The sequence below is a fragment of the Rhamphochromis sp. 'chilingali' genome (assembly GCF_963969265.1).
Source record: "Rhamphochromis sp. 'chilingali' genome assembly, chromosome: 10".
Taxonomy (NCBI): domain Eukaryota; kingdom Metazoa; phylum Chordata; class Actinopteri; order Cichliformes; family Cichlidae; genus Rhamphochromis; species Rhamphochromis sp. 'chilingali'.
The window spans coordinates 12,298,881-12,326,080 of NC_137937.1; the positions used below are offsets into that span (position 1 = coordinate 12,298,881).

Below are 27,200 nucleotides of genomic sequence, written 5' to 3' on the forward strand. Positions count from 1 at the left end.
TAAATAATAATATAAGAAGAAGAACAATGCTCTAATAAGAATATTAGCAATTTAATTTTGTTACTATCTGTCTCCAAAGATTTATTTAGTGATACACAGTGAGAGAAAGCACTAAAAACTTGTGATAAATACTTTATCAAAAACAAGTTTAAGGAAACCACTGCATAGGATCTACCCAGTGAAACAAGAACTGAGAACATTCAAAATGTATTCGTAGTATAAATGTGACTACTGTGGACTGGAAAATAAAAGCATGTCTCATCTCATTTTCCATACATAGAAGCAATGTTGTTTGATGTAATATTTTACAAGTCAAGACAATAAGACCTAGGTTTGTTGAATGCATATAATATGCAACGTAAATGATATCCTGGTATTATAAAATGTAATTACATTTGTTGAATAGTTTGGGTTTTTTTCTCTTTACTCTAGTGTGTCCTCTGTGCATGTTTGCTCATTATAACACTGAATAAATCTTGGCGGGTAAATAAATAAATAAAGCCTGGACGATTCATACATTCACAGCTTATTAGTTAACAAGAATATTATGTAGTAAAATTGTATACTTTAAGCTAAATCCTGATTATAAAGAAACTATAATTACTTATGGATTTGAATTAAACAGAAGCTTTGATAAAAGTCCACATTTGAGTAAGAACAATGAAATTGATTTCTACTGCAAACTGTCAGCGACTTTATAATAAATATTTATTTTGATCAAACACCATATAACAACTTATCTTGGCAACATTTGACAGGCAGTCTTAAAACAATACAAAAGGCATTTGGTAAACAGACTTCAAACAATTAGTTAAAATCACCTAGTGCCATGCACGGTTTGCAGATGGATTGAATGCAAACATACATCTCCAAATTCAAAATCAGCAAATCTCCAAATGTATAACACACACAAGAAAAAACCCCAAATATGCATAGATACACACGGGAAAAAAGTCACTTGAAGTACCTCATAGCTGAGTATATCACCCACCCAAGGGAGGGATTTTTGGATCATGTGTAAAACAAATCTCATTCAAATGTCAAAGAATACTTATTGCACTCCACACTATATGGCCATAAGACTGGCAGTCGTAAGGCAGTTATTGTGTATCAGGTTAGAACATACTTTCAATACATTCATATTCACTCTTCTGTTATAATGCAAAGACAGAAAAAAACAGGCACAGGTTTACAAGTATTGCTACACATTGGCAATATTTGGTCATCTCATTCAAACTCTTCAGAGTCCCGCAGGCTGGTGATTATTCACCAGACACATAACTCAAATGTTTCGAACACAGAAAACCACAAAGTAATCTTTGCTTCAAGTATAAAACACTTGCAATCATTTCTTAATTTAGCTCATCATTCTATGTGCAAAACACCAAAACACACTAACACGTACGGTTTGTAACAAAACAAATACTGAAAACGATGTACCTGATCATAGCTTTTAAACATTCATAACCCAACCTGTTTTTCAAGAACTTCCAGCCTTTTCGAACCTTTACTGTGCATTTACCTTTCAATTACAGATTGGGTGAAGAAATGAGAGGAGCAGATGCTCCAGTGGTCGTTTCCCTTAGGAGAGATCAAAGTGCAGACAGTGATGGCAGATGGATGAGGCAAGATAATGCAGTTGCTATTGATGCAGTCGTGGAGCTCATAAATACTGCTTTGTGTGCAGAGTTGAGAGCCGCTGCTCAATGCATTGCTTACCTAAAGAGATAAGGGAACAACTCAGTGACCACATGACAAATGCATGAATACAATGACTAATGTTAGCATTTAAAATTTCTCTGTAATGGGTTGTGTGTCACAGAGCTTCCACGTACATTTTTCTATGCCGTCAATGTCCCCTTGCTCTGTGAGGGTTCGGGACAGACCCTCCATGAGCACAAGGGCTTTATGGTAGCGCTGCACTGATGTGGTGCCATGGTGGAACATCTCATCTAAAGCCGCAGACTTTACCTGAATGGAGGGGGAAAAAAACAAGACACACATGCATATATTTAAAGAGCTAAGATAACGACTGATAGCATATACAGGACAGAGTCAATCTTGGAGTGAATATCAATATCCTCCTGTGAAATGAGCTGACCATGTGCACAGTGTGGTTGTAGATGAGCTTCTCTGCTGTGAGTGCATTGAAGTTGTCCATAAGTTTCTGCTTGTTAAGCAAGAAGGTCTGCAGCTGATCGCTGAGGGAGCGACAGTAGGTCACACAGTTCTTGTACAATTCATTCAGCTTTCTGATAACTGCAAAAAAAAACAACCCAAAAAACGAATTAATACAGGAACATTTTTACTTTCATTAACTGTTAATAAATACACACAGATACACACAATATTTCTGCCTAAGTGGTTGTGCTCCTACAACAGGAGTTTCAAGAATGACTTCAGTTTCTTATAATGTCTTCCTGACTGACAGATTTTGGTGCACTTTGCAGCCAACGTACATTCTTTCATCTCAGTTTTAGACACCGTTTCTATTCTCCTTTTAGCTTGTATGTGTGTGTGGCAGCAGTAAATACAGAGACCCGTGAGAGCAGAGAAAATGACAGTGAGGCAGGAATATTCAGTCAGGTTTACTTTTTCAGTGGTAGCCACAAATATAGGGCATCCTGAGTAAACACCACAGACGATATAAAAGATGGATGTAGCCTCCATGACGTCGCCCACTATTTTGTGAAATCTAATTTTAAAGGGTCAGAATGGTCGTTTTCAATGTCACATGGTGGTTTTTGTTACTGGATGTGACAAATGAGGGGTGGATCTGAATGCGAATCTGCAGAGTCATAGGCCAGCATCTTCTCTACATACCCTGCATAACAATCATTCCTGAAACTTAGAACGATAAAAATTCACAAAATGGACTTAACGTTTTACTCGGGACGACCCATGAGAAGTGACTCTGGGTATAAACCCACGATTAAAGTGTTTACAGATGTCAGGAAAGAAGGCAATTTGGTTGCCGATGTCTATAGGAGCGGAAGCCCTTTTGAAATCATAGGGATTGCCCCCTGGTGGCCTTAAAGAGCATGCCAGTGTAAGGCTTTACTTTTCAGACTTAAAGATAAGTCCATCTTACATACTCTTTATGGTAATCACCTAAGTTTGCGCAGTCTGCAAGCAGAGAACTGGTTTTAACTGTGTAACAAAGACAGTCACAGTCTGGAGCTTTGAACCAAATATGTAAAATAATGTTGAAACACTTTGACCTACATGGTCATGTGATTTAAATTATGGGAGGTTCTGGATCATAGTTCAAGTTCCTTTTAAATTAAGTCAAGCTATTCTATTGGTAGCACCATTTCTGAAGAAATTCACACTATGAACGTTTACCTTTACCTTACAAATCTACAGAAGGGAATGTTGGTCTCACCTTGTTTGACTGTAGCAGATGGAAACAGCTCGCCTTTCTTGACATTTTCTTTAGCGCTGCGCAGAGCTGATGACAGAAACTCTTCAGCCTTCATGTACAGCACCAATTGCTCTGCATAGCTGGAACATTACATAGAAGTTTTAAGATTTTCTTTTTTTATTAAACAAAGAGAGCTACTCCACGTGTGGAGAAACTGTAATGCCTCTTACCTCCATTCTCTACTTAGAAGGCTGATCTGATCAGCCACCAAGCTCTGATCCAGGAAGGAAACGTCGGGACTGCTGATGGGCTCGAGCCCTGGGTCCTTAGAGGAAGCCAGTTCCATGACACACTGGACGAAAGCCAAAGTGAAGCGCAAGTCAGTCAGAGCATCGGTGTGAGCCTCCTGTGAAAAGAGCACATAAAATATTCTCAATGTGGAAACCTTTCATGTGGAACCCGCAAATGTAAATTACTGACGATCCTGGAGTATTCACCACTATCGGCATTTGACTGTACCTCCATTAATGTGTCTTCAGGGAGCTCTGGAGGATGAAAAATCAGGCCGCTGGGTGGAATAACATTCATTGTTTCAGTGTCACTGTGCCTACGGTTTCTTCGTTGAAGATGCCAACCTGAGTTTAAGTAGCTGGGAGTGTCTGTATTTAAAAACAAAAGGCAAAGTTAGCTTAACCACATACAGCTGATACATAATTCATGAATATGTAAATGGATTTAACTGATAACACGTTGTAGCTTTAAAAAAAAAGATGGAAAATATAAACACTTAACAAATGGAAAATGACCTGAAATATTAGTTTTCCTTGGTTAATCACAACAATTTTCTTTTAAAGTTAAGAGTCTCAGTGACATCCAAACTCAAAAAGCAGCACATTATAATCAGATTAAGCGGTTATATCGTAAGCATGCTGAAATTAAGAGACTTATTTAAACTTTCCTATAAGCAAAACTAAAATGACAGTTCAAAATAAAAGCCCTCAGTAGAAAGTTAGTAGTGAGGGAAGTCAGGACACCTACCTGAGAACCTCCTCATTAACATGGTATCAGGAGGAGAGTTTCCACTGGTTGGAGAGCCCATAGAGAAAATCACAGGAACTGGGCTGTCTGAGCACTGGAAAACTCCATGACAGCCAGCAGGGGGTGCTGTAGGAACAAGTAAGAAGAGTCAGATGGCTGCTACCCCATTGGTAAGGTAGCCTAGATGAACTGAAGTAAAGTAATGCAGTGGTCATGGTGACTAAATTAGATACTTCACAAAGGTCTCTTTGTGCCTACTGCATGTACCAAACATGTGTCACCTTCCCCTACATGTGCGGTGATTTTGTAAAACCTTCTTCTGCATCACTTTAAGTCAGTGGTTTTATGAATGGACTCGTTCGTACTGAAAACAGACGCTGTCCCTTTAGAAGTCATTTGACTGGTTTTACTTTTAGCATGTTGCACTGATACCTGTTATCTCCATGCTTTTCTCACTGCTGAGGCTCTCGTCTTTCCCTTCTTCAAAGAGCGGAGCTCCGAGGGCCGCCTTCAGTAGCATGTCAGATAACCTTCCCGTGCTCACTGATCTGCACATGTAATATATCCACAGACACCCTTGTGAGCATTTAATAATTAATCAACCAGCATATGTTTGACTGTGTGTTATCTCTTAGTAGCAGGCTCCCATAATCTTAATTAGACTTGCAATATTAGCTTGTAATTTTCCAGAATGCTAAAATATTGTCAAAAATTCATAATGATTTAACCATTTCTTTCTTTCTTTATTTCAACCATTTATAACAACAGTGTGGAAGTATTACACTGCTCATACCTTTTAAAAGGGCCCTTTTTAATTGCTGCTTTACGGCTGAGGTTGGCCTGGGAAGTGGGGCCAAGGGATTGCAGGTTTGGGACTGTCCTGGTTCTGTTTGGCATTCTTGGCTGAACCTGCTGCTGAAAAGGAAATTGAACTGTTGAAACATCCTTCCCTCTGTGCCCATTTATATCTTCTATTATCCGCTGACACCATAGGAAGTGTAAAAATTTGCTGTTTTAAAGAGATGTGGAAGGAAATCACCCCGGTTTTTGCAGTGTGTGCATTGCAAAACAATTTCTAATGTCACAGACAGAATGGCAGAGTAGAGTGGATGACTTAATATTAACTATAAAATGTTTATTATTATTAAGTCAACACTGTGTCTGTATGGCATGTTGAAGCTGACCTTGGGCCTGTCCTGCATGTCAGGAGAAGCAACGAGGAGCCCAGTTCTTGTGCTGAGTGGGAGAGTCTGCTCTGACGTCTTTGGGCTTGTTCCCACTGGAGAACAGAAAATTATATATATAAAACAACTGTTTTAAAGAGCACATGATATTTGTAAACACATTCGTTGACTGTAGGAGTTTAGAATAAAAAACACAGATGAGTGAGAGCAAAAGGAGCTACAGAGAAAATAAAATACTGACAGTTTACCTCAAAACAAATTTAAAAATCCACAAAAAAAATGTTTGTGTGAGATGGTGAAATTGAGAGTGTGTGTATTGCTGTTGGAAGGTTACAGTGGAATAGGTCTGCTTAACAAAAGCCCCTTTCAGACATTAAAAAAAGGCCACATAAACATCGGTCTCTGATAATAATTAACTATTTTTTTAACCTTCTTCTGTGTGCATTTCCAATGTCCAGTCAACTGTGTATATGAAAGTTGACTGGGATCAATTTAAAATTATGTATTTGTGTATGACACATACAGATGAATGCCTTCATAGGTAATACAGAAGCCAACTGATCTAGTTACCTGGCGGGGAAGACTGTTTAGGTTGGCTCCCTCCAGAGTTGAAGGTAAAGACTGGACTGGGAGATCCACATTCTTCATACTGTGGTGGGCTTTCACTGCTGCTGGGGCTGCTGGGACAGTATAACGTGACCCTGAATGAGATGAGACATTGTTAGACAAAGGAAACAGAGAACGCATAAGAGTAAGACTCTGAGGTGGGGTTGGTGCACAGATAAGATGGATGGACATGCCTGGTGGAGCCATGAGAGCCGACACACTGCATACGCTGGTAGTTTTGGATCTGAGTTGGGACAGGAATGGGAACAGACGGGCTGAAGTTACTGCCAAGTGTTTCAGCTGGTTTGCTGCGTGGTTAAAAGGGGAAACACAGAAGAATGGGCAGCTGATTTTATAAAGCAGTTATAAACAGCAGTGGAACTAGTCTGTCAAACGAAATAAAGTCTGTTCCTTCCAACATATGTTCCAAGTATTTAATTCCTTTGCAACTCCAATCTGGAAAGTTTATCATATTATTGTTTTGTAATATGTCCGGATTGTTCCAGATAGGTGTACGTTTGCATGGGATTAATGAAGACTCTGTCATTTTTAGAAACTCCCACCATGCTGTCAGAGAAGAGCTGATGTTGATGCTTTTAAAGCATTCATGTCGTTTGATGTTTGAGCTGATAAATGGTAGGTCTGAAATTTCTAGGTTATTACATAGTGCCTGTTCTACATCTATCCAAGGTTCATCTAAGAGGGTGTGTTTAAACCATCTAGAGATGAACTGAAGCCTGTGGGCTAAAAAATAGTGATTAAAGTTAGGCAGATCTAATCCTCCTTTATCCTTGGTCCTTTGTAGTGTTTTTAAGCTGATACGTGGGGGTTTATCTTTCCAAAGGAATTTAGAAATATACGAGTCTAGAGATCTGAACCAATCTTGTGATGGCTTATTTGGGATCATTGAAAATAAATAGTTTATTTTTGGCAAGACCATCATTTTTATAGCGGCGACCCTTCCCATGAGTGATATGGGTAAAGATTTCCATCTAGCCAGGTTGCCTTCTACTGTCTTTAAAAGTGGGATGTGGTTTAATTTTAGCTCTATAACATGTTCTATATACCGTGAATATAAATACTGTTTGATCTAGCTGCACGTTCAATTTAATTATCCATATCGGACCTCTTTTATCCTCCACGAGCTGAACTCTAAAATTGGCTTTCTGACAGTCTGGCTTTCTCTTACCTAACAGGCTTGGGGGGAGAGCGCAGCATAGGAGAGCGTGGGGGTGTCTTTCCAGTGAGTCTAGCGCCCCTTTCGGCCAGTGGGGAGCTCCTATACAAACACATTTAAAAATTACATAAAATAATAAAACTTAACTGAACCCATACAGTGTTCAGGCCATGAAGGGAACACTCACCCACGGTCTTTAAGGGAACTTTCTGGGGGTGACCCAACCTTTACTTCACATATATGTTCACCTGTAAAGCAGCACAACAGGAGCAGTCAGTCTTTTTGTGCTAATGTCAAAAAAATAATGCACTAAAACATCCTGATAAATCCGATGTGCTCCTGATGCTCAGAGGTCTTACTGGGAAACTGGGCAGGCACCAAGACATAATCTTCTGTGAGAGATTGGATATATCTACCATCTTGATTAGCTGTTTCTTTCTGCAGGAAACCAGGCTTGTCCTGCACAGGGGTGTAAGGCAGCTTGGGCTGAGGTTGGTGCATCTCTCCATCGGAATGCTGACAGAGTGAAGATAAAACACAGATGTAACGAAAACTAATATTAATTATGGATTTCACAGTATGACCAATTGGTTTCAGGTCACTTCACTTCATGAGAAAACTTTGTGCATACTTGAGGCGAGGCCAGCTGAGATGTGGAGGAGCTGCTAGAGGAGCTGCCGGAGCCAGAACTGGGGTAGGAGTGCACGGGGACTGATGAGCCTGTGACAAAAAATAGAGTAAAGCACTTGTGTTACGACCTCAGCTATAACGGCGTCACTGATACTAAGCTGTCCTCACAACAACGCGACACTTACATTTCTTTGTTGATGAGCTTGTTTCCAAAAAGGGATGGTTAAAAAATTCCTCTGAAAAAGAAAAGATAAAGACATAAGAAAAACACTTTGAATTCAATTATTAAATCATGTTTTTTACTAATAAAAAGGGGCAGACTTACCAAAGCTGATCCGATCTTTATGATTCCTCTGTAGAAGCCCCAACAGCAGGTGTTTTAGGTTATCAGAGGTCTCCTTTGGGATGCTGGCAAAATACAACAGCTTTCTATTAAAACTTGCATGTGTAAGAACACAGCTAATAATACAAATCCCAGGAGAACAAATTGTTAAAGGTTATCACTATTTAATCATTCTAATCATTTTAATTACAAAATAAGATGTAGGGAGAGGAGAAAGTATGGGACCATTATTATGTAGCTTTTTACACTGTATTATAGCCTTTATTTAGATCATGCTAATATTTTGACTTCATGTTCAAGTTTGTTCACTGAGTTATTTTGTGGATATTTATGGCTTTAAGAAACAGACTGCTTCAGACGTTCCATACCGTGAACTCTAAAATATGAAATCTTAATCTAATTTATGGCTTCAGTACAAGACCTTGAGGTGTCATGACACTCCAGGCAGTCAGCCATAGTGTATGTGTAAGTGCTGACCTACAGTATGTGGGTAGTATGGAAAGCAATAGCCATACAGACCAGTAGCTGGCACTTTAGGGCAGGATATATATAGAGCCAAAGGAAAACTACAAACTATTCCCTCACACACACACACACACACACACACACACACACACACACACACACACACACACACACACACACACACACACACACACACACACAGGCAGAGCCTTTCTCATCTCCCGGCTTAATCACTGAAAAAGATAAGCATGGCTCCAAGCCACACACAGGCAGGCAAAGTACACCATGAAAGCAGTGGGCAAACAATCCATAAATCCCTCTGAACACTTTCCAAGTCCAAATTCTGAACATCAGAGAAGCTGTGTTCAAAACGACTGCAAATAGCCACGAGGCCTAGCTGCAAAGGCCTCTGTAATCACTGATAACAAAGCCGAGGCAGAATTGTTTATAGAGAATTAAATCCTTCACAGGAAGAAGGATTTCTCTATATTTCCACACTGTTGTTTGTAACTCTAAAATATGAATTGTGTGAGAGTTGCTGATGGAGAATGTTGTTGATGATCGTTCCCGTCAGGTGTCCGGATGGGTTCTTCCACAACAGCACTATTCTTAGAAGTGTTGTGCGACTTATTTACTCAGAGCTAATTATATATGTGTGTGCATGTGTCCAAATATACATCAAACATCATTCACACTATCAGCATCCAGGGTAGATTTCTTAGTAATGCCAGTTTATGTCGCTTTTTTCTACCGTCTTCCTCTGTTTGTTATGCATGTTGCTTTGTTCCAGGCTCATCTTTAAATGTTTTCAACTCAGTCTTTTTTTCCATTTGGGGAAACAATTAAGTTTTGTAATGTTTTGCATTGGTGCTAGAAATATATACCTGCAGGGTAATGTCTAAAAATGTTCGGGGCTGGAGTGCTTGGGTGAAAGCTGTTCGTACTCACTTGGGGAACAGGTTCCTGTTACTTTCATAGAAGAGACGAAGCTCATGTGGTGTGCTGGCCTGTATACAAAAGACACAGAGACGAGAGTAAGACTTGGAGATGACCACCCACAGACTATAACAATGCAAATGAATGAGTCTGGACTTTACAAACAAGCATTTGAATAACCGATCTTCTGGCCTAAAGCTTTACGAATGTAAATTTTGATCTCTCTCCACTGCTTTTTTCTCTTCTCCATCCCCTCACCCCATAACCCAAGCCTAGGTCTGCTGGAGGGCTCTTGACATCATAATGGAGTTCTTTCTTCCCACTGTCACCAAGCAGTTGCTGATAAAGGATTGTCTGATTGTTGTGGTTTTTCTTTCTAATACTGTGAGGTCTTTGTCTTATAAAATAAAGCACCTTCAGGTGACTGTTGTCGTTATTTGTCACTATATAAAAGCATTTGAACTGAATGAACTGTTGTGTAATGGTCCATATAGCCCAAGCATAAACACAATCAGGTTTCCAGAAAGGCGAAAGTGTAATGAATGCTTGCCAGCTAAACCAAATAAACATCACTCTCAGAGACATCAGCAGCAGCGCCTCACCTTTCGCTAACCTTTGGACTTAACTCACTGACCTGCCAGGCAGAAATAAAAGGCAACCTTCCCTCTCATTGCTAGAGGAAATAAACTGCAATATAAATAACCTCAAGAGATGTAACGGACAAAAGGGCCAAACACAATGTTTTTCTGTCTACACAGGGACAGAAGGGGCAACTTTAGCACAAAATACTCAACCAACGAGGAGGTAAAACTATTGGCATGTGTCTATATATGTGTGAATCACAGCTGAGGCAGCTTGCAAATAGCAGTGCAACAGTGGCATCTGAGCAGACACGTGAAGAGGGGAAAGTAATAGCTGGGGTTGTGAAACAGCATTTACTCTGGGTTCACAGAAATGGCTCACAGTAATTTCCAGCTGCCTCTCTCATCATCCCATCTTAGGTAAACAAGGCTCATTTCTAACAAGGCGCTCCAACGTTTTCCAGCTAACAACACAGAAGATGTGGAAAAGTATCACCCAGCAGGCAGTGTCGCGAATCATGTTTTTCCATTTTTAATGTTATGAACAAGATGCATCATGTTACACTTTGACATCAGTTAGTTTGTCCTTTGTGTGAACTGAGGCAAAACAATTGCATGACTGCTTGTGATTATGCAAGGGACCTTAGCAAGTCTTTGTTAGTATTGGTTCACATGGTTTTTTTTTCGTTTTTTTTTTTTTAAGTGCTACTCACATAAAATGGTGCTTTTCCAGTCAGAGACTGGTACACGATGGTACCGATGCTCCACAGATCAGCTTTGGCATTATAGTTCCTGGACATGATGACCTCGGGAGCCTGTGGCCGAAAAAACACCCCAAAACAGCTTAGAGGCACGGTTCCATCACACCTGCTTGGCACAGGATACCAGAGTGAACTACTTTAATGCTTACCATATACATGGGAGAGCCACACAGCGTGGCTGCCATGGTGTTTGTCTGGAGATGACGCGCAAACCCAAAGTCAGCTGGAGGGTGAGAGAAACAGGTGGCAGTGTTTTCCTTTTAAATCTATATGAACACATTTTTATTTTACATTTAGACCATCTAATGCAATGCTGGTGTAAGCCATTACCTAACTTAAAGGTGGTATTGATGGAACTGGACCTGCGCCCCTCTGGATGGCAGAGCAAAATGTTCTGGGGTTTGAGGTCTCTGTGGACGATGCCTTTGCTATGTAGGACCTTCATGGCCCGTGATATCTGCTGCAGGAATACATGGATGGTGTCTTCACTCAGAGTGCCTTTAGCTGTCGATACAGAAAGGGAAAAAGAAATTCAGCCTGATGGAAGATTTATTATGCTGGATAAAAAGAAAAGGCATTAGCTTACTTATGTGAGACTTTTTTTTTTTTTTTTTTTAAAAGAAAGCTCAAAATATGAAAATACACTAGGAAAGCAAAGCCAAGCATAGAAATGCTGCAGCTACCAGCAGATATCTGGAGGAATATCTGACATGTACATACTGTAAGGACTGCGATATAAATATATACTTTGTTTGCTATCACATGTTCACCGTAACTTATTTATGGTGTAACGTGTCAGCGTCAATGCTGCTATGCCTCACGGAGGAAGATTTTATTCATAATGCCTCAATTAGAAATTAAAGTCAAGGCTGTCTGACACACTAGCTCCCCCCACAAATTCCACCACCACCACCTACTGCTGCACCAAACACCCCCCTCCCTCGCAGTGCATCAGCACCCCATAGCCGTCTTGTTTTCCACCAGAGGACAGAGCATAAGGGAGTGACAGATGGGTGAGGTCATGTGGGAGCAGCGAGAACGTTGCCAAATGTGCCCGAGTGCTGCGCTGCAAATAGCTGTATGTGTCTCCTTGGTAGAGACACAGAATTGGCAGCTCTAGCCTTTAAGGACCGCTGGCACTGGGGCCGTATTAGACCGACACTCCACACCAGCGGGGCAAACCTAGCCCCAGGAAAAATTAACTCCATGTGTCATCATTATTTGAAACACGGCTTGAAACTTGAAGTAGGGGAATTTCCAAGTGAGAGAAGTTTTATTTAATGTTGTACTGTAAAAAAAAAAAGAAAAAAGGTGGGGGTTTATTTTTAGGCTGCTCATTTTGCTCTGTTTTTTCACGCTGTAGGCAAACACTGGAGAGAAACTTTAGGTCAACAGGTTTTTATCTAGGTTAAGTACTTGGTAGTATTCATGATAATTCACAGAATGAACTTTAAACCTGACTTCTTAGGTCACACTGCCCTGTTAGAATCCTATTAGTCCCTCAAAACACTACAAAAAAGCTGAGCTAAGCCCCTTAAAAGCCAGACCAGTACGACATGTTAACAAGCACCCCAATGCAATGGAAAGATAAGGTGTGAATGTCCTGTTTTTCTTTTGTGCTTTTGCAAAAACTGTGCAGCACAGATTCTGAGCTTTAAGCCATTTGTTTTGCAGCAAACTTACAATGAAGATACTCTGCCAGGTCACCTCCATTGCAATACTGAAAAGACAAGAAAGACAAGCGTCAGCTCGGCTGACAATGCTGCCCAAGTAGAGGATGAGATTTGCATTTTCCCATGAAAACAAGACCAACCATTAGCATTTCAAACACAACTCACCTCCATAACAAGATACACGCATCCCCCAGTCTCCTGTTAATACAAGCAGATAATATGCAAATCATTCACAATGAAGCTACATGCAGTATTATTAAGCACTGGCTACATGATAGCTAAAAAAAAAAAACAGAGCTGAAGTTTGAGTCAGTAAAGTCACAAATATTTAAACTGCTTAAATACAACACTGGCATTGTAAACATTGGATTAGAAGTTCAGGCCACAATGAGTTACATCAGCTGATTTGTAAGACTCTTTTGGCCCATCAGCAGCAGCTTCTAGAAACTCATCTTTGATGCAGGGAAACCCGATCCTGTCAATACCACAGAAAAAGCTAACGAGGTAATATGAAGTGGAGCGAGAGATGTTCAGCGAGCCAGGTCCATTTGACTGTAATGGAAAGTAACAAGTGGGAAATCAAGTTGCGTCTTGCTTTTATTACACCAGGTTAAAGCTGATGAGCTCTCTGTGTGCCGTACTGAAACCTTAGAACTGTTTACCACTCGCACTTGCACTATTGCATAAAATACCTCAAGGCTATTATGGTGCAATGTGGTTTTCAGTTTTAAAACCTCATTACACTACAGGAAAAATACAGGATTAAAATGATTTTTATATATATATATATATATATATATATATATATATATATATATATATAAAACCACCATTACCAACAACAACCACAGAGAAGAGCCATAATAAAGCTAGTGGTGGTGTAATGTGTCTGGTTATAACAGATACCAGGGGTTTAGATTGCACAGATGCCAGGTAAATTACACACATTAATGCCTGCGTAAGCTTCTGCCATCACCCCTGAAATCTCCCCGTGTAACCTGCAGTCATTTTTCTTGTGTGTGGGTGTTTCTCAGGTTGTGTGTTTTATAAGCCATTGTCTCACTGGCTGCAGTCTGCCATCTGTCAGAAATAGATCACCTCACCCATGTCTGCCTGCCTGGCTATCAGTGTCAGTAAGTTGAGAAGAGGAAAGCGCACACTCAGGTAAATTAATGTTCTCTGCTAGAGTCATCTGCTAAGCTAAAAGCCTTTTGGGTTCTAGCAGTTAGCCCCAGAAGCAAATCCAAAATTTAGCGCTATACATCACAAGTGAACATCAATCACGCGGTTACTTTTATGCATTTTATATAATAATTTATTTGTGATGGAGGAACCTTAAAACTTTCAGATCAAGCTCTGGGCTTGGCTGTGTAACTGGTTGCCAGTGTTACAGCAACATTTGCATCATGTGGCAGCAAAGTCAACAGTACAGCATGTCTGTGTGTTTTGTTGTGCATGTGCTGTGAAGAAGAGGATGGGGGGAGCAACCTTACCTGATAGTCAAGTAGTCGAACAATGTTCTCATGTTTCAGCTCCTAGCAGAGGTGTGGGGAAAAAACATATTTGTCAAAGGTATTCTTGGAGACATGCCACAGCACCATCTTAAATAAATACATACCTTTAATATTTTGATTTCTTTGGCAAGCAAACACTGAGACTTGCCAAGGTTTTTCTTGTTTATGCACTTCACGGCAACTTCCCAATCACGTTTCTTGGAAGGTAAACAAAGGGAGTACATAAACACAACAACACAACCTATTCATCTCCAGAGATCCGCATAAATCAAAATTAACATCAGATATGAAAGTTACCTCTTTATGTCTGCCTTTGAACACAACTGCAAATGCGCCATGACCAATCAGGTCTTTCCTGCTGAACTCAAACTTCCCAATAGACTCCATGGATATTACAAAAATGTGTTAAAATATCCGATAGTGTTTAAGTGGTTGATTTTCCAAATGAAACAAACGCGCGGTCCCACGGCAGTTTTCTCCTGCTAGCAAATCCCATACCACTGATGAAAAACACCGTCATGGCACGAAGCAAGCTTTGTGTTCATAGCAAATGTCGATAAAAAAACATAAAAAAAGTTTCGACAAGCAAAAAAAGTTGAAATAACCTCGTCGTAAACAGTATGTAAACAAAATATTAGCAGCACACTGTGCTTATTTAACGAGGTTAACTAGTCCATGTCGCTTTGCTAGAACCGGTAAACGTTCAAATGACCGCTCGTCAACACAGTTAGTGTCCACACGACTATGTTTAAACTTTGTTGTATTCCTCCTCACCTTTCTACCCATCTACCCAGGGGTTATTCACGTCTTTTGGTGAGCATGCGCAAACAGGCAGGCAGCTGTTTCATGGTGTCGCCTTCAGGGACAACTCGTAAAGTCCGCCACTTCGCATTGGTAGCTTGTTTCAGGGTTTGGGGCTACTGTATTATCTTAAAATTTAAAAGTTTGGTATCACATACTTTTTTTTTTTACTTACTGGCGAAAACGTCTGGGGAAATAACTTTTAAAAACTCACGCAGATACTTAATCATTAAAAACGTAGAAATTAGGTTGAATAATAACATGTCAACTTAACACTGAGAAACTTTTTTTTCAGTTGAAGAAACAAGCTTCAACACAGTTCTTCATTACTGTATTTTTAATTACAGAAAATAAAAACCAAATACTAATGTTATGCTGTGGAGGACTACTAGAGTAGAGACATGAATAGCATTCTGTTACAATAAAATCCACTGCATTTAACCTCACTTAGTGAGATAAACTCAATCTTTCCTCCCCCAACTAATATGCATTCATTATCACAAAGGCTCTTGGCCTCCCGCGATTAAACCCAACCCCACGGCCCAGTGCCCACAGGGGGTTAAGCTCTTTAAGCTCTGTAATTAGCAGTTCAGTTGTTAACAAATGGTAAATGGCCATCACGCATTCAAATGAAGAGTTTCTCTGCTAATATTTTCTCTATGGCCACACAAAGCAATAGCAAAAAAACAACAACCAATTTCTTGAATTTAAACAGGATTTGGTCATAGCAAGGTTCAGTGTTAGTTCAGTGAAATTTAAATCAACATGTATCTTTATCTGAACTTAAAATAAGGTTTCAGCAATGTGATGTAATCAAATCAAGTATGTATCTTCAGTCACTCTTTAATACATTTAAAAAAGCAATAGTGTTTAGCAGTTTTTCTTGTACTTTTGTGAAATGCAGTTTTTGTCTGACAGAAAATCATTCTTGCCAAAAATGAATTTTATAAGAGTGTAAATAACAGGTGCGCACACTTGTATCCACCAAAACTGTCCCATAAGTCATATAAATGTTTTTATAATGCTGAAAATCATTTATTTAAGTACACACTGATTTCTTATACTAAAAGGTTTTTAATAAAGATAACCGAAAGCTCAAACCATAGTACCGTAAGACAACAAACATCAAAGATCACAAACATGCTTGGGAGTACTGAAATATTTCATTTTAAATCTGTGACTTACAGTAAATCCTATTCTAGGAAACTTATTGATGTCTCAGTGTAAGATCGATGATGTTTTAAATAATGTGATCTCCCCTAATTCTCACAGTATAGTAAGAAAAAAAAGCAATAACCTTATCCAGTCCCTCTGTTATAGAAGAAATAGCAACAGACGAGGCTAAACACGAAATCAAAACTTCACAGAACGGTGTTCGATACACAACTAGTCTTCATTATTCCATGAAAAAAATAATATATGGCAGCTTACTAAGATGTGAGGTACTGCAACTGTGCCAGTCAATTCATTTTATTCATTTTAAACAGTAACAGACACACAAATTTAACATAAGAACATACTGATTGTTGAGCTGTGACACTTTGCAGAAGACAAGATAAAGATAAATTCAGATTCACAAAATAAATAAATACGTTATAAGATTCTAATCCACTTTTACATCATCCATGGTTATTATGCCGTTATTGTGTTGTGCCATCACCAGAACTGAATTAAAACTGTGTTTATCATGTGAATATAAAAAAGGTTTCACCTAGATAAAATTTACAATGTGTCCCTTATGATGATGAATTCTGTTGCCTGTTGGTCAAACCACTTTGTCATAGTTTTTAAAACATAAATATAACACTAAGTTAAAGGAAAACAGAAACTTTCCTTGGTCTTTTTCTATCCGATGGCATGGTTTTGTTTTTTACTCAGCTATATCTTGAAAATACTTAGCCTATTACTGCGTTTCATTGGATGTAATTGCACTATTTTATCATGTGAGACAGCTTAGGCTATGATAAGCACGTCCCTGTGATTCAAATAAACAGGTTGACATTTTGGAAGATAAGCTCGTTTGCTTTCTTGCCAAGAGTTACATAAAAAGATTAGACACCACTGCTCTTGAGTCTACAGCTAAACAGCAGCAAACTAGTCTGGCAGAGCACAGATTCGTCAGAAAGACGGATGCTGCTAAATCTGGCACATGACTGTAAAGCTACAGCTTGTTATTTTTACATCTGTTTTTGTACATATTTAACAAATGAGCCTCATTAGTGGTGTCTGGTAGGTGAATTTCGTCTCCTTTGTCCAAGCTAGCTAGCTTCCCGTTTTTTGTGCTAAGCTATGCTAGCTAGCTAGTAGGTGGAGATAACTTTGTGGAGTTGTAGAAAAAATAAGTACAACCAACAGAGATTCTGAAATTTTTGAAAACAACATTCGATGCCCAGAGATAAAGTTAATATTTTCAATTATTTCTTTCTTTCTTGTCATAAAAAATATTAATAAATGTTACTCTTTGAGTGCGAACAGTAAGTACACCCTTGGCATCAAAAATAACTTCCTTTTTTCATTCTACATATGTACTAAACATACATAAAAGCTGTGCCATCTAACCCTAGCTCCCCTATCTACAGTACAGTATGCAGGTAGACAAGCTGACATGCTACACTACAGAGTTTCATCATCAGGCCTCGAGCTACGCTCATGGATCTTTCTAATAACTTCACAGATCCTTTCTCCTTCTGGTTTTCTTTTTGGGAACGCAGCATGTTATTTTGAGTGGATAGTAAGGCACAGTCCTAAGAATCTGTTTGTCTTTAAAGATGAAGCTATCGCGTAGCTACAAAACACCTCTTTTGGGGACATTTTTAACTTAAGCAGACCACTGTCCAATTCATTACATAATAACGTGGGAGGACACTCTGGGGGCTTCAGACTGCTCTCCCACCACAGGCGGAAATAGTGATGTGGGGTTCTACACGGCAGAGAGGTCAATGCGGTTGGCTGAGTTGGTGCTCTTGTCCCATGTGTTCATCTTGGTGGGAGTTACACCCTCCTTGTGTCCATTCATCTATAAAACAACAAAAACAGAGAGAAAGTCAGACTCAAGCAGCCATTTTTGCTTTATCTGTTCTTTTTCCCCCATGATCAGGACTCACTATGTCAGAGTTGAAGGGCTTCACATTAATGTTTCGGATGGAGCTGCTGGTAAGAGACCAGACCTTGGTTTTGTGTTTGAAAGCAGCTCTGACCTACAGTAAGAAGTAAATCCATCACAAACACTGAGAAATATGAGGCAAAGTATGCTGTGCATTCATCACAAGTTAGAAGTTGTTACAGCAGAGAACTTTGTCCCCCTTCTTGCTATTTAGACTAAATATCTAATAATAGGGGTGCAACGATACACAAAATTCACGGTTCGGTTCGGTTCGATACTTTGGTGTCACGGTTCAATATTTTTTCGATACAAAAAAATGTTCATGCCTTTTTAATTTGTCATTTATTAAAATTATAAATATATATTTTAACTCAAAAGTACAGTTTTTAAATTTAACCCTAACCCTTGTGCGCGTTTTTTATTTTGACAGCGAATGCGCACCTGCGGACCACTTATGTGCAGCCCTGGTTATTTAGCTCGTCATATTGCAGCCACAGAAATTCTTTTGTCCATGAAACCATAAAGCTGCACTTTCTTTTTGCCTTATAGTCTCATTTGTCATAACTTCTCCGTTTTGTGGTAAGCTTTTCTTTGGCTGTCACTTCTTCACCCCGACCTGTCTTATTTGGCTCAGCAGAACTAAAATATATATACTGCTACTTTTACACACGGACTCACATAAGCTCAGCGATTCTCTGCGCGATCAACCTCTCACATGTTTAAGCTTGCTGCGGGAGATTTCACTTGTCATGTTTGCATAGTAAGCTAACGATTAATAAGACGATGTCAGAGGAATTGGTGCACAAATTATCATCACTCACAGATCAGTGCTGTCATTGCAAAGTGAAAGCAAAAAAACAAGCGCAAATTCAAACGCGATTTCAATATGTCACATATTGACAGTGGCTCACCGATGCCAATGACATAATTACCCAGCTACATTTCTGAAAGAATGCAAAAGCATTGACATATATTTTTCCTACAATAGCCCGACGGGCAGGGCAGAGAGATTTTTGTAGCCCGACTGGAAAGATCGCTAGCTCCGGGACGTCGGGCTAGCGATTTTGCAAGCCCTGTATCTGATTGAGGAATCACTCATCTTTGGAAAAGAGAGTTTATTACAGAGAAATGTCTCTTTCCAAAATAAAAGCTATACTATCCGCTTCTTCTGGGCTATATTCTCAGCAGCATAAGGAGAATCACGTGCTAACAGCTGTCTAAATGACTCGGCTAAAGTTAGTAGCATGCTTGTTGTTTTTGTCTGCACTAGGATGATGTCGGCGTAAATGTGCAGTCATATTCGTTGTGTTCCCACTAGTGCTTTCAGGTTAATCTCGTTGAAATGACCTTAACGCCACAACACGGCAAATCTCCGTTAACGAGCTACCGCCGATCGCCCCGTGCATGGGGCTAGACGGCCAACACGTTAACGAGCTAACTGCGCTAACACACTAGTTCACACCAATGTAATTAAGCATTGCATGGCACATCCAACATACTGTTTTACTTTAGTCCATGACTCGCTTACCTTCAGGGTCATACGTCACATGAAAACCAAAATAATTCCAAATGCCAGATCTGAATGAGGGTGGGGGAGGTCCATCTTGCAAGGAGAGCTTAACTTCTGTCTCGCTAGCTTGCCCTGCGCTCTTCCTCCTGACTATGCTGTCTGTGTTGAGCGCTCAGTGGATCTGCGCTCGACAGTGCAGCCTAGGCGGAGTAGTCGAACGCAGATTCACTGAGCGCTCAACACAGACAGCATCGTCAGAAGGAAAGTTGATAAAATAAATTACAAATGTTGTATTGTTCGATACATATGCGTACCGAACCGAAAGCACTGTATCGAACGGTTCAATATCGATACGAATATCGTTGCACCCCTATCTAATAACATATACATAATATGAAATTCTAGTTGTTTGTGTGTGGGGAAGTGAAAACATATTCAGCATTATACCTCAGAGTTGAGAAGACAGTGAAATAAGAAGACAAAGAACCCCTAAAGGAGAGAAAAGAATTTATACATAGTTTTAGAAATAGCGTTACAAAATCTAACATTGATCATATTGTAAAGAACCTACTTGTAATGAGTTGAAAACTGCAAATATATAAAGGAATGGCAAAGACTGTGTGTTGACCACGAGAACACCAAAGATCCAGGAAATGCCAAGTATAGGCAGAAGCACAGCTACTGCCTTTATGGTCAGCCTGGAGACAATCCAAGAGATAATATGGTTATGTTATGAATTTTTATTCAAATATCAGCATTTGATAATAATACAAGAATTAGCCTGATTATGTAAAAAAACAATAAACAAAAAACCCCTCACTTGACTGCATTGGCGTCTCCATGAACCTTGTAATTCTCTCCGCTGATTCGAGATATGATCCTGGTCACGGATATCAGAATGCCAATGTTTACCTGAAACAAAGCCGTGTTTGAACAGAAAACAGACTTTTTGTAAATTAGGTGACAAATTGTGACTCGTGTAAAACAACAAAAGGAAACCTTTGCAAATTTCTCACCACAATCACAAAAAGAGCCGGTGCCACAAATGCCCAGATGGCTCCGTTCTGCAGTGACAGCCAGCAGCTGAAATAAACAGATGAGACAGTGTTCAAAAAGATCGAAGATAAAAACAAGATTATCCAATGGAAGAAATGTTGAAAGGCTTTTACTGACGATTATTTGATAATCACATTCCAACCCCAAAAGATTTTTAGTCAGTGTTTATGTAGTCTATTCATGTATAACTGTATAACAATGTTTTCTAGTAGATCCAGGATGACGACAAATACCACAACAAGAAACCAACACTACTGTATATCATATAAAAAGAGAGCATTTATACACATAACATGTAGGCCAAAATGTATCTTTAATATGACTTTAGAGCCACTTTGCTCTAAATAAGTAAACAACTCATGGTCTCTCACAGTAATCCTTACTAAAGAGGAATCCACAGTTCACAAGTAAAAGGTTGGCTCTATTTTAACATGCCCACGATGCTTTTTGTCACCACTAAAAAGGACAAACTTTTTTTTTTTTGCCATCCACAATGTCTCAAAATTTCACGTTTGGTATATCAGAATTTTGATGACCAACTCGCAATAATTTTGAATTGAAAATTTTGATCTTTTTTCTTTCTTTTATACCGTTCTCTGTGACTTGCTGTTCAATTATACAAAAAAACAACAACAAAAAAGTGTAAAACTTTATCTGACCTTAATATAAAGTTTCAACAATGTGATTCAATCAAATTAAGTAAGTATTTTAGTGTAGTAGGCATTTTAACATGCACTGGAATTTCTCTGTTTTTCGAATGTTTTTCACGGAAAAGCCAGCTGAAAACTTCAGTATTCTCTGCCCACAGTAAATTATGCATCCGAACTGAGGATACCTCCTTCATTTAGACTTTGGATTGTTTTCCCTCAGAACAAAAAGGAAATAATGTTGCAATGCAAACATGGAGCAACACACTGGTAACCAAATGCTTTTAAATAATAATTTCTGTTTGCAATTTCTTGCACACAGGTGATGTCACTATTATGCAACTGCAAAGAGCCTTAATGGAGTAAAGTACATTTCCCCAAAGATTTCTTTTTTATACTTACTTATCAACTTTTCCATAACTGTCAAGTGCTGATGTCATGGACACGACACAGATCAAGAACGGAGAACCTGGTCCAAAAAAACAAACAAACACATATTCAGTAATAGCAGCACCATAGACACCTATTTCCTCCATACACTCCTCAAATGGGGGTTGCGTACAGTACCTACACATAGAATAGCATGGCAGCTTTATTATAGTATGCTGTATATTTTAGTTTGTGGTAATTATAGTATATAAAACACATATTTGTTACAGTTTACATGTTCTCACTGTACCTTACTGTACATTATGTTATATAAATGCCATAGAAATGCCTACAAATATAAATGTTTCATTTTAAATCCAATGGTGATTGCTCGCAGAGTTTTTTTCCCTTCCCATTTCCTTTCTTTGCCTTGTTGTCAAAGCTCCACAGGATAAACTTCATTGCAAACACTTTGGAACTGTGCACCGTGCAGGACCCGGGCCTGTATAAACTCCCTGTAGAGGTTTTTTAGCGTGCTGCTAATTGCTTGTTTCCTTGAAAACAAGTCCTTAGATTTCACTGCTTTGATCTCTTGGCCTCTGAGGTCCAAAGGTTTTGAGGACACTATGCTGGGAGGAATTTTTTACTTAGAGTGAGGAAATGAAGGATGAAGTAGCTGAAAGCCTTTATCACAGCGTAACAGAGAAATAATTCTTTATAAAAGCATGTATTTACTTTCTTTTGATAACAACTGTACTTGAAGCTGACAGGGAAGAAGTCTCAAGTGAGTAATGTGCAGTAAAAAAAAAACACAAAATGAAAAAAATACTCTAGCCAGAAGAAAGGAAGTAATTAAAAAAAGCCGATGTTTTTCCACAAATGGGTTCAACATGTAAGAGAGGCGTTCCCCAGCAGCCAGAGATGGGACATGTATGTTCCAGATTTGTTTTTTCTGTCCATCACACTCGAGCTCACAAAAATGATGAGACCTAAAAGATAGACTGGAATGTGGTGAACCTTAAAGTTGACTTATTCAACACTGCTATGGCTGTTTTTATTATATTTGACAAAGAAAGATCAATTTTAAGGAAATCATCTTTAGATGAGGTCGCCCAGGGTAGAGGCAGGGCTTTGGATCAGATTTGTGACAATAAAATAAGATGATGTAAGGACAGAAATGAGGAAAATATTACTGAATAGTTATCCTTTTTAAATACATATTTTCAAAAAAAAAAAAAAAAAAAAAGAAGCAAGACAGACCCACCCCAGCCAATGCCATAGTAGTAGAAGTGTTTGCTGTCTTCAGAGCCGAACACCTTGACCACCATACTGTACAGGTGAAGGCCCTCCACCAACATCCAGGCAAAAGCACTCAGAAAGAAGAAGTGTAGCAGGACAGCCATAACCTTACATGGCAGCTGGGAAAAGATCAAAACTGTCTCTTTTAATGTGTATTTTTTTCTTAAACCCTCATTTTTATACTGCTTTCTATGCTTCTCATCATTTTCAACATGATGTATTTCTATCCTTGTCATAGTAACAGCTGTAAAACCATTAAAACCACTGCCACTCCTGTCATCATTATGCTGCAATCATCAAGCAGTCACTGTGCCGTGTACGTACCGTGCCAGGGTCAAAGCGAGCGCTGATCAGCAGTAAGATCTCTGCCACCAGGATGGCAAAGGAGAGGTTGGCGTGGATGTGGTAGCGCTGGTTACGGATGGTACTCACTGACCTGAAAAGAAGCAAAAGGAAAAATACTTAACTACAGTATAACTTCATAGACTACTATGGTAATAAAAAAGGCTTTGTTGCATTTAAACATTCCAGATTCTGACATCCGACTCATCACACTACATGTCTTTGGCCACATATGAAGGAGAAAAAAAAGGTAATTCCACTGAGTTCTTGTAAATTTACTTACTGTTTAAAAAGTAATACTTACGATAAGACTGCAAAGGTGACCAGAGTGATGGCAAGGCAGAAGATGGAAATAGAGCAGCCAACGTAACCGATGGTTGATAGTGCCACCTTGTGGCCAGTAGAAATCTGTGGAGAGAGGCATTGTCAGCATCAGATCTGACAACACAGCACATGGAGTGTTGGTACATGTGCCATCCCACATACATCCAAATCTAGTGCATCCTTTTTCAACAAAGGGAGTCTCTAGAGTTTATTACTGTGAACACAAGACTAACAAACACCATTAGTACTTCCACAAGTGGGCACAATATCATAGCCTCAAAAAGTTATTTATAACCTCTCATGTCAAATAGGATAGCACAGATGTTGCAATTAAAATGATTCTTGATCACAAAACTATATATTCTGCTTTTGTTTACATGTTTTGTTCACAAGTTTTTGAGGTAATGTCCTCTTAAAGCCATTGCAAAAGATTAAACACCGATTTTTATATTTTGAGCAAAAAGCAAAAATGTTTATAATCGACGCAGTGTGCGTCCAGCCCAGTGTGTTGATGTTGTTTTGGATTTCAGGCTATTTTGAGTGTTTGGGTTTAATTTTCCATTAACTGTCTACTCATGTGCCTTGTCATTACAAGAGCAGAGGAGTCTCAGCCATCCAGAACTGGGATACGTGAGATGTTCCCTTGCAACTGAGGGATGAGGCAGCCCACTAATTAGAGACTTGCTGAGGGAAAGCATAGCATCAAATAGACTCGTGTGCCATAAATACAGCACTGGCGCACTTAAGCTGCAATAAGAAGTCTGCTTTTTCTATTTTAAGAAGCCATTGTGGATGTTAACCATACTCCCATGGGTTCGTATTCTTGGATGCAAAAGAGTTAGATAAGAGGAAAAAATCATGCACAGGTTTTGTGCTTTTAAGTGCTCCACGTGCAGATGATGTAAACGTGAAAAAGAGAAAACAGAAAAAAATAAATGAAGGATGGTTTAAAGAGATTTTTGTTTATTTGCCCCTTGAGAGCCCATAACTTTGAGGAATGCTCCACTGACCCGTTCAGTGACCTAAAACAACCACACAAATCATGGTTGCACAAAGCGCTTCTCTATCAAACCACCAGTGAAACTAGTGGTTTGATAGTGAAGTAAAGAAGGCACTGGTAAACCACTGCTTCCTGTTTACTTACTCTTCTACAAGCTAACCAGCGTATTTTGTGTCTTGGTGAGAGGGCTACACTTTTAAATCCAACTGATTTGTTGGATGGCGTAATATAGTGGCTCCATCCTTTCACTCACTCATGCTGCGCATTCACTTGTAAAGTTGCTTGCAGAGTGCACCGACCAAGTTGCCTGGCTTCCACATCACCTGGCCCAGGTGTCTGCCACTGGCTCTGTCTGCACTTGAATATTATATTTTACAGAGATTCCATTTTCACTTCTCAGTCTTCAAGTAAACTGTAATAATTTTAAATGATTTTAAAATGTTTTATTCCATCCATCCATCTTCATCCGCTTTATCCGGGGCCGGGTCGCGGGGGCAGCAGCCTAAGCAAAGAGGCCCAGACCTCCCTCTCCCCAGCCACCTCCTCCAGCTTATCCGGGGGAATACCAAGGCATTCCCAGGCCAGCCGAGAGATATAATCTCTCCACCGTGTCCTGGGTCTGCCCCGGGGCCTCCTCCCGGTGGGACATGCCTGGAACACCTCACCCAGGAGGCGCCCAGGGGGCATCCTTGTCAGATGCCCGAACCACCTCAACTGGCTCCTTTCGATGTGGAGCAGCAGCTGCTCTACTCTGAGCCCCTCCCGGATGGCCGAACTTCTCACCCTATCTCTAAGGGAGAGGCCAGCCACCCTTCGGAGGAAGCTCATTTCTGCCGCTTGTATCCGCGATCTCGTTCTTTCGGTCACTACCCACAGCTCGTGGCCATAGGTGAGGGTAGGGACGTAGATCGACCGGTAAATTGAGAGCTTCGCTTTTACACTCAGCTCCCTCTTCACCACGACGGACCGGTGCAGCGTCCGCATTACTGCAGCTGCAGCCCCAATCCGTCTGTCGATCTCCGGCTCCCTTCTCCCATCACTCGCGAACAAGACCGAGCTACTTGAACTCCTCCACTTGGGGCAGGAACTCATCCCCGACCCGGAGTGGGCACTCCACCCTTTTCCGGCTGAGAACCATGGCCTCAGATTTGGAGGTGCTGATCCTCATTCCCGCTGCTTCACACTCGGCTGCGAACCGTTCCAGTGCGAGCTGGAGGCCCTCACCCGATGAAGCCAACAGAACCACATCATCTGCAAAAATCAGAGATGAGATTCTGAGGCCACCAAAGCGAAAGCCCTCCGCCACTTGGCTGCGCCTAGAAATTCTGTCCATAAAAATTATGAACAGAACCGGAGACAAAGGGCAGCCCTGGCGGAGCCCATCACCCACCGGGAACGAGTCCGACTTATTGCCGGCAATGCGAACCAAGCTCTTGCAACGGTTGTATAGGGATCGAATGGCCCGTAGCAACGGGCCAGACACCCCATATTCCCGCAACACCTCCCACAGGACACCCCGAGGGACACGGTCGAATGCCTTCTCCAAGTCCACAAAACACATGTAGACTGGTTGGGCAAACTCCCGTGCACCCTCAAGTATCCTGGAGAGGATAAAGAGCTGGTCCAGTGTTCCGCGACCAGGACGAAAACCGCATTGTTCCTCCTGTATCCGAGGTTCGATATAAATAAAATGTTTTATTGTTTTCTTAAAATATACATCTTCCTTTGTTGTTGCAGGAGTCTGATAGTATGTAAAACACTACTACTTGCAGTTATTCCACCAAAAATTTGTTTGCAAACCACCACTGAACAAGAAAAATAGGAGAATGAGTTACTGGCTACCAGGCGCCGTGCTGATAAAAGTCTGGAGTCTGGTGAGATTAGAAGCTTCAGTACAAATAGGAGAAACATGCAAAGCTGAAGACTACAAACATCAAACTGTGTTGAACTCCTTCAAAACAACAAAATAAAAATGAGATCTGTTGCAAATGCTGCCTAATATTCAGACTTTTGAAGAGCAGCCAGAACATTCATACCTTTAAGGGCACAACTTGCATGAGGATGGCAAAGTTGGTAAGGTGGTTGCACAAACACACGGAGTATGTCATGTTTCCATGTGCGCGCACGCAGCCTTTGTTGGACCATACTCCCTCTTTAGAACTGAAATGAATGACAATTAGGTGCTGTTAGCAGAGGAAATGTATCTAATGCAAGATCAAACATAAAAAACTAGAACAAACAGGATACAGAGAAACAGACGGGGCAATTCTTTACTGGAACGCTGCTGAGAGGGTGCACTCAGTATAATCCAATATCCCCCCCGTGGGAGGCACACAGAGATTAAGTTGACTTTATTAGTGCAATCTGACAGGGCGACCCAATTATTCACATTTTTCTTAAGCTTCAGGGCAAAGTGGAGTAGGAGAAGGACGTGTTTGAATCCAATGTATTGGACTCCCTATTTTTAAAAATGAGTT

The 27,200-nt window shown here is 40.1% G+C and overlaps 2 protein-coding genes across 9 annotated transcripts in view; both read right to left on the reverse strand.

The window, feature by feature from the left end:
* Positions 1-684: 684 nt before the first annotated feature.
* ulk1a (unc-51 like autophagy activating kinase 1a) lies at positions 685-15,040 on the reverse strand. 3 transcript variants are annotated; one of them, XM_080893044.1, is made up of 27 exons: positions 14,570-15,040; positions 14,377-14,469; positions 14,252-14,293; positions 12,924-12,956; positions 12,769-12,805; positions 11,416-11,589; positions 11,235-11,308; positions 11,038-11,139; positions 9,756-9,814; positions 8,325-8,407; positions 8,185-8,235; positions 8,001-8,089; positions 7,729-7,885; positions 7,557-7,617; positions 7,382-7,471; positions 6,387-6,500; positions 6,157-6,287; positions 5,587-5,681; positions 5,196-5,314; positions 4,835-4,950; positions 4,403-4,528; positions 3,884-4,023; positions 3,595-3,770; positions 3,386-3,504; positions 2,102-2,259; positions 1,836-1,971; positions 685-1,719 (listed from the first exon to the last, which is right to left on the reverse strand). In XM_080893044.1, exons 1-27 carry the CDS (start codon positions 14,657-14,659, stop codon positions 1,664-1,666), a joined length of 2,721 nt encoding a protein of 906 aa, XP_080749170.1. In that variant the 5' UTR covers positions 14,660-15,040; the 3' UTR covers positions 685-1,663. The 3 variants fall into 3 exon arrangements, with proteins under 3 accessions (XP_080749170.1, XP_080749169.1, XP_080749171.1); XM_080893043.1 differs by having other exon boundaries at positions 5,196-5,317; XM_080893045.1 differs by having other exon boundaries at positions 5,196-5,317; positions 7,786-7,885; positions 14,570-15,039.
* Positions 15,041-15,326: 286 nt separating this feature from the next.
* The window catches only part of adgrd1 (adhesion G protein-coupled receptor D1), a 41,426-nt gene continuing 29,552 nt past the window's right edge, over positions 15,327-27,200 (reverse strand). For all 6 annotated transcript variants that reach the window (XM_080893041.1, XM_080893040.1, XM_080893039.1 and 3 more), the window contains 11 exons: positions 26,760-26,883; positions 23,704-23,807; positions 23,382-23,493; positions 23,023-23,176; positions 21,792-21,858; positions 20,703-20,769; positions 20,507-20,598; positions 20,258-20,384; positions 20,134-20,175; positions 18,178-18,270; positions 15,327-18,089 (listed from right to left, as the gene is read on the reverse strand). In XM_080893041.1, the coding sequence (XP_080749167.1) occupies positions 17,994-18,089; positions 18,178-18,270; positions 20,134-20,175; positions 20,258-20,384; positions 20,507-20,598; positions 20,703-20,769; positions 21,792-21,858; positions 23,023-23,176; positions 23,382-23,493; positions 23,704-23,807; positions 26,760-26,883 (1,078 nt within the window). In that variant the 3' untranslated portion in view covers positions 15,327-17,993. The remainder of the gene's footprint in view (positions 18,090-18,177; positions 18,271-20,133; positions 20,176-20,257; positions 20,385-20,506; positions 20,599-20,702; positions 20,770-21,791; positions 21,859-23,022; positions 23,177-23,381; positions 23,494-23,703; positions 23,808-26,759; positions 26,884-27,200) is intronic.